This window comes from Propithecus coquereli, unplaced genomic scaffold (genome assembly GCF_000956105.1).
Source record: "Propithecus coquereli isolate 6110/MARCELLA unplaced genomic scaffold, Pcoq_1.0 Scaffold142, whole genome shotgun sequence".
Classification (NCBI taxonomy): Eukaryota; Metazoa; Chordata; class Mammalia; order Primates; family Indriidae; genus Propithecus; species Propithecus coquereli.
In genome coordinates, this window is record NW_012138525.1 from 4,116,662 (window position 1) to 4,123,979 (window position 7,318).

General features: G+C 54.4%; 1 protein-coding gene across 1 annotated transcript in view; it reads right to left on the reverse strand.

Annotated features, from left to right (window-relative positions):
• FAM73B (family with sequence similarity 73, member B) overlaps window positions 1-7,318 on the reverse strand; it is a 25,069-nt gene that overhangs the window by 15,060 nt on the left and 2,691 nt on the right. The window contains exons 2-6 of the mRNA XM_012639795.1: window positions 5,053-5,291; window positions 3,984-4,194; window positions 2,197-2,309; window positions 1,193-1,310; window positions 702-832 (exon numbers count right to left, since the gene is read on the reverse strand). Of these exons, the coding sequence (XP_012495249.1) occupies window positions 702-832; window positions 1,193-1,310; window positions 2,197-2,309; window positions 3,984-4,194; window positions 5,053-5,148 (669 nt within the window). The 5' untranslated portion in view covers window positions 5,149-5,291. The remainder of the gene's footprint in view (window positions 1-701; window positions 833-1,192; window positions 1,311-2,196; window positions 2,310-3,983; window positions 4,195-5,052; window positions 5,292-7,318) is intronic.

Sequence of the window (7,318 nt, forward strand, 5' to 3'; positions counted from 1 at the left end):
TGAAATAATAAATATTCAACTGGATGGTGCCAAAAACAAAGTATAAAGAAAAACCAAAGGCCCCACAATCCAATTAGCTCTGAACAGTCCTCTTCCCTCTGGTCTTTTGGGAATGCATGTTTCCTTCCAGAGTTGACAGGAGGGCCTCACTGTCCTCACACTTTTGTTTACTGAGGAATTACCAAGTGCCAGGCACTGTGCTAAGCATGTGACACAAATCGTTGTATTTAATTTGGGGTGTTTTGGGTTTTTTAAAAGACACGATCTTACTCTGTCACTCAGGCTGGAGTGCAGTGGCGTCATCATAGCTCACTGCAGCCTCGAACTCCGGGGCTCAAGCAATCCTCCTGCCTCAGCCCCCGGGGTAGCTGGGACTCTAGGTGTGCACCACCACACCTGGCTAATTTTTTCTATTTTTAGTAGAGATGGGGTCTCGCTCTTGCTCAGCCTGGTCTCGAACTACTGACCCCAATCAAGCAGTCCTCCCCGCTCAGCCTCCCAAAGTGCTAGGATTAAAGGCGTGAGCCACCGCGCCCAGCCTGTTTTACTTAATTTAAATAATAGCCTTGTAGAGGGAGACAAGACAGTCCCAGGGGATAAGAGGCTTGCTAGCAGCAGCAAGGGCTGGCCGCCCTCTCTTCCATGCTACCAACCTTGTCCCACGGTGGGGTGGGGCAGGAAACACAGAGAAGACCACCTACCTCAGAGAGTGGCTCTGAAGCAGTCTCCGGGTTCCTGAGGCTGTCCCCCGGGGTGGGTGTGCTGTCCCCTCTCTGGCCCACGCTCAGCGCCTGCTCCCACTTCTGCAGAGCCTCCTCGAACAGCTCCATGCCTGAGCATAGGCAGGGAGAGAAGAGAGAATCAGGCCCCCCAGTCTCACTCAAGAGGGGGCTCAGAATGCGAGGAGGCAGGAGGGCCCTGAAGGACAAGAACAGGACAGGACCGTGTGGCAGGGGATGGATCACTTTTTCAGGGCTGGTCAGTTTTCAGGCCTTCATTCAGACCAGATTTGTTCCTGGACACTGTCCCCTGTCCAGAAATGGCTAAAAAGCATTGAATAAAGGGTTTAGGGCAGAACGGGCGGCAGGGGGCAAAGCAGCATCCAGAGAAGTGACCTGAGCTCAGGCTCCCAGGAGGAGGCCATTCCTGCCACCCACCCTGCCCCTGAGGCCGGGGCACCTCCTGCCCGCACCTTGCATGTAGAGGCTCTCAGCGTTGCCCTCGCTGGTGGTCAAAGACTCCTCCATCCCTCTGGCATCCCACGGTCCCGAGCACGCAGGTGTGGGGCTGGATGAGTTCGCAGCCATCATCTGGGCACGGATCGATGCAAGGACAAAGAGTGAAGCCATCCCAGATTCTCTGCAGGACCCCGAGACCTCCCCACTACCTGACCATACGCCTCGTGCCCTCTCCACATGCCATCCCTGAGCTAGCCCTGGCCACAGAGGCCACACGCTAAGTACGGCCTGGACCCACAAACTCCAAGCAAGCACCCATGCGTCACAGAAGAAACACCAAAGCCAATGCCAGGCCAGGAAGCAGCAGCCTCCTACAAACCCGCCCCGAGCCTCTCTCCTGGCCAGTGCTCTCTGTTCCCTGCTGTGAAGCTCCTCTACTGGTCGGGCAAGGGAGCCAGAGAGCTCTCGTTATGTGCAGGCCGGGCAGGGCCCTGGCCGTCGCCCACGCCTCTCATCCACCATCTACCACGCTGTGGGCTCTTCTAGGACAAGAACCATCTCTTGCTTGCCCCCGTGTCCCCAGGGCAGGGCCTGGCTCAGAGCTGGGACTCAGTGCTAGCTGAATGAACTAACAACTAGATGAGTGAATGAACCAAAGCCACTCCCCAAGAAAAGACAATCTTTGCGTCACACTTATCTCCACGTCCCCAGTGCCCGGCAGAGGCCCTGGCACAACCCAGAAGCGTCGAGCGAATGAATATACACTTTCACAGACATGGAACTTCCCCCAGAGACCATCAGTGAGTGTCTCTCCTCTGCCCCATCCACCTTGCTCCCCCAGTGCCTGGCACAGGAAGGAATCAGTGACAATCTCTGAGAGCCTGCATGGAGGGATGAGTGAATGAGAATGAAGGAATGAATGAAACCTCTTCTCCGCTCTCCCTACCAGTCCACAGGCTTCCCAAGGGCAGAGTCCTCAGGAAGGGCTGGGCCGGGCGCCCTGCTCCCCGCTGCTCACCGAGGCCACGCTGTGGGAGGAGCCCGAGTGCTTGCTGGGCTCGATGGAGGAAATGCCGCTGAGTGTGTCGTTGCTCTTGCTGCTGGGGCTCTGCACCCTCCGGCTGGAGTAGCCTGTGGAGACAGTGGAGGGCAGGGTCACGCAGATGTCTCATCTGGCTATTGTACAGATGCCCCAGCCACCCCGCTTCCTCCTTATCTGAAAACCTGTCCTAAGTCAGGGTAACGGCAGAGCCCCAAGTATGTGCACAGAGCCTCTCCTTACTGTCCTGCTCACTGCCACATCCCTGTCACCCAACACAGGGCCGGGTCCAGAAGAGGGACCCAGATTTGCCGGATAAGCGGAGAATGAGGTCCGGCTACTTCCTTGCCTTCTTAGCCTCCCTGGGCTGTTGACTGAGTAGCTGGTTTCAGATTCTCCTTCCAAAAGAGATTTGAGGCAACAACTTTTTAAAATACACAAAAGACAGCCAGGAAAGGTAGCTGGGACCACATGCATGCGCCACCATGCCCGACTAATTTTTTTTGCTACATATTTTTAGTTGTACAGCTAATTTCTTTCTATTTTTAGTAGAGACAGGGTCTCGCTCTTGCTCAGTCTGGCCTCGAACTCCTGAGCTCAAAGGATCCTCCCACCTCAGCCTCCCAGAGTGCTAGGATTACAGGCGTGAGCCACTGCACCCAGCCAGACTTTTGTCTCCTAAAACAAGTTTCCCCCAAGATGAGAGCCCGGCAAGGCAAGAACTCCTCGCCTTGGAAAGAAATTGAGAGAACATCCAATGTGGCACACACTGGGTATCTGCATTGCAAGATTAATATAAGCTGTTAGGAGTTTTTTAAAACTACATCAGCAGCCACAAAACAGATCAGTGGCGGCCAGGAGTGGGGGCAGAAGAGAGGGGCTGACGACAAAGGGACACGGTGGGACTTAGCAGGTGATAGAACGGTTCTTGATTACAGGGGTAGTTACATGACTACATGTGTGCCAAAGCTCATAGAACTGTACACTAAAAAGCATGACTCTAGGCCGGGCGTGGTGGCTCACACCTGTAATCCTAGCACTCTGGGAGGCCGAGGCAGGCGGATTGTTTGAGCTCAGGAGTTTGAGACCAGCCTGAGCAAGAGCAAGACCCCGTCTCTACTAAAATTAGAAAGAAATTAATTGGACAACTAAAAATATATAGAAAAAATTAGCTGGGCATGGTGGTGCATGCCTGTAGTCCCAGCTACTCGGGAGGCTGAGGCAGGAGGATCGCTTAAGCCCAGGAGTTTGAGGTTGCTGTGAGCGAGGCTGATGCCATGGCACTCTAGCCCGGGCAACACAGTGAGACTCTGTCTCAAAAAAAATAAAATAAAATAAAAAATAAAAAAATAAAAAGCATGACTCTTACTGCATGCACACGAAACCTTAATTTCTAAAACAGAAGAGGATAAAAGGAATGCTGTGTGGTTCAAGAACTACAGGGCCCTTGCATGCCTTAGCCCAGGAGAACGTCATTCCCCAGAACGAGGAGCCTCCCCTACCAGCCCCCGTGGACCTGGATGCCCGCAAAGGGTGTTCAGATAATGAGAACAACCAGAGCCACCACCACCCCCTGGGAATCCAGCTGCACCACCCACGGAACGCTTACAATGACTCAAGGAAGGGGGCTGTACTATCATCCTGCTCCCAGATGAGGGGAACTTGGCTCTGAGACAGGAAGTCACTAGCTCAAGATCCCACAGTTAATAGTGGCCCAGCTAGGACGCGACCCCAGGTGAGGCCCATCCCCCCCACCTCACACCTACCTTTCTTCACCGAAGAGACCTTCCTGGCCATGAGGATAGGGAGGGGTACTGTGCCCAGCTGCTCACCTCCCCTCTCAGGGCCAACCTGCTTCTTCCTCCGCCGACGCCTCTTCAGCTGGTGGGCAGCCAGGGCCAAGGCCACGGTCCCCAGGGCTGTGGCAAAGAGGACCTTGCGCAGGCCTGGTGTCAACCGCAGCTGCGAGAATGCAGACTGCAGGAAAGAGGGAGGCAGCCAGGTGACATCTCCCTAGGGAAGGCCCGAGGCGGCAGAGCGGCCCCGAGAACACCCAGGGTACAGGACACACACTGGGTGCTCAGAGTACATCTGCTGACCAGAGGCGTGACTGAGAGGCAGCCAGAAACGGAACCTGACCAGCCTCTCTGAAATGCGGACCACAGAGATACAAAGACGGCAAAATGCCTATGCCCGGGAGATGAGCTGGGGCCCAGCAGGTGTCCCCAGCACCGCTGCTCATGATTGTAACAGCAGCAGTGAGCAAGCGCCTGCTGCGCCAGGCGCCGAACTAGGACTTGACCCGTGGTACCTGCCTCAATCCCCATCCTTTTCCAGACGCGGGACCTGAGGCTCACACAGGTTAAGACACATGTTCAAGGTGACAGAGAGACAGAAATTGAACCCAGGTCTGCTGACCCCCATTTCTTAACAACTCCTTGAGGACCAAGACATTCACTCCACCCAACCACCCCCTCTGCCCACTGGACTGGGTGCCCCTTGGGTGGGACTGCATCCCACAGGGCAGAGCTTTAGGCAGCATCAAGAGTCCCAGCCAGCTGCAAACATTTAAGGTTGCCAGGGAAGGCACTACTGACCCCTTTTACAGACTGAGAAACTGAGGTCAAGAGTTCACATAGTCTTAAGGCAAAGACCAGGTTCAGGCCTGAGACTCCTAAACCAGTCCTTACTTTGCTCAAAGAAACACCAGATGCCTGGGACAGCAATAATGAGGGCACGGCTTTCCTGGACAATGGGAGACCCTGCGTTGAGTATCTCAGTGTTTCATGGACCAGAGGGGTAAAAAGCAGGACCACAGCCCGTCCCAATCCTCACCTGCCCAAACGTCGTATATAGGAACACAGGGATCTCGGCCACTGTCATGGCCAAGGCCTGGATCATGGACATGCCCTCGGTCCTCCTGAATGCCATGGCAGGGCCAGCACCCCAGGCAAGATCCCCCAGGTCAAGAGCTTCCAAGGAGAATGTCTTCAACTGGTTGCTGGCTGGGTCCCGGGCACCGTCCACACCCCGGAAGGACAGGGACACACATACCAGAAAGGCCCTCCACGGAGCTAAAAGATAGATACAGACATAGAACAAGAGCATGTAAGCGCACAGAAAGGCACACAAGAGTGCCCTTGGGCGATAAGGCAGGAGCAACGCCTACCTCTGGAATACCAGGCCTGGAATCAGGCTCCACCCTCCACACCCACCAGCGGCGGCTGAATGCCCCACAGACCCTCTACCCACCATGAGCCCTGGAGTGGAAACAGTTCTGGCTTGCTGGCTCAAGAAGCTGCAGGGCCTGGGAGATAGACAGATCACTCTCAAACTTGGAGCTTTATGTCACATTTTCTCAACCTTTTTAAACCACTGGGCCATTTGCTAAACAAAAATCTCAGGCCCCAGACTGAGAATCTTTTTTTTTTTCCACCTCCCACAAAGCCAAGAATGTTTTATTTCCTGTGGATTGTATTATGAAAACAGCAGTGCATTTCCCCAGATAATAACAGCTACTATGCTTTATCTGTGTATTTCGTGTTGAGTTCTTTACATACATTTTCTCACCGAATCATTACAATTCTGTGAAGTAGATGCCTTCCTCCCTAGCCCTACCCCCAATTTCCAGTGAGGAAACTGAGTCTCAGGGAGGCTGTCAGGAGTCCACAGTGACACAGCTGGTATGTGGTGGGGTGAGGATTTGGACCAAAGTTTATCGGACTCTAGACTCTGTGCTCAACGCAACCCTTTGGCAACATTTGACACAGAGCAAGAAGCAGCAGTCCCAGCAGAACCGCGCAGTACAAGGGCAGAGCACCACTGCCACATACTCCATTGCCCCATTCCATGGCCAGGGAATAAGTGGCTTGATCACACATAGCCTAGACTCCAAGACCCTGCAGGGTGTTCCCCAACTGCCAGCACCAAGCCTAAGGATGCCTTCAAGGTCTCCTGGGACCTCAAGTGGAAGGAACATGCAGGCCAGGACAGACCCTGTCTTCCTGGGATGGCAGCCAAAGTCGCTGAGCCAGCACAAGAAACAGCTTATCCCCAGTGAGTGAGAAGGACAGACGATCCTATCAATCTAGCTCTAGGGCTGAGGGGTGTGTGTCAGAGAAGGGGCAGGCAGAGTAATGATCTAGGGCTAAGGGAACTGCCATGTTGCCAGGACTAGAAGACATCCTGCCAGGAGGCTAGGAATTGAGCTACATGACCTCCAGTGGTCAGGGCCCAAGTTAATACCATAAGTCACTCTTCCGACCCCCCACCCCCGCCACTCTCCTGACTCCAGCCCAGCTCGGGCTTCAGGATGAGGGAAGACAAGAACTTCAGAGGATCAGCAGCTACTATTTCCCAAGCACTTACTCCAGGCCAGACTTGGAACGGGCTCTCCCCTAAAAGATTGCAGTCTAGCCACTCACAGAACCTCACGATGACCCATGTTTATCTCAAGGATGGGGAAACCACATGGCTCTGAGAGCAGAGCAACCTGCCCGAGGTCACTGAGCAAGCGGCCAAGCTGGGATGTGACCCCAGCTCTGGAGGATCCCAAGGCTATAGTGGTGTTCCCCGGTCGCTGCCTACAACTGCCACTGCCCTCTCCTGGCCATACCTGCAGGACTTCTGGGTCCCCACATGAAAAGCCCACGTGGAGTTACAAAGATGAGCCTGGACACATGCTCCAAGAGAGAGACAGGGCTGGGAGAGGGGTACTGAGGCCTGGTTTTCACAGCAGAGTCCAAGGCATCCCTGCTGTCTTCACTGAGAGGAAGAATGGCAGGTGCGAGGTAACACCACCAGCCCCCAAGACTGTTTCACTCCAAAGATGGATCCAATCCAGCCCCCCCATACCCTGTCCATCTTCCTGGCACGACGCAGGGTCTCCACCTCTTCTCCACAATAAAAGCCTGCGGCAATGCTTCCCACCAAGCAAATACTTCTAATGCTGTGCAGCGCCTGGCCCCACCTGTGCAGCCACTTCTCCTGCCCTACAACCTCAAGTGGACACCTCCTCATTGCATCCCCACCACAGCATTTACAACCTGTGCATTTACAACTCTCGGTCTGGATGCCCAGGCTTTCCATCCCAGGCAATCCT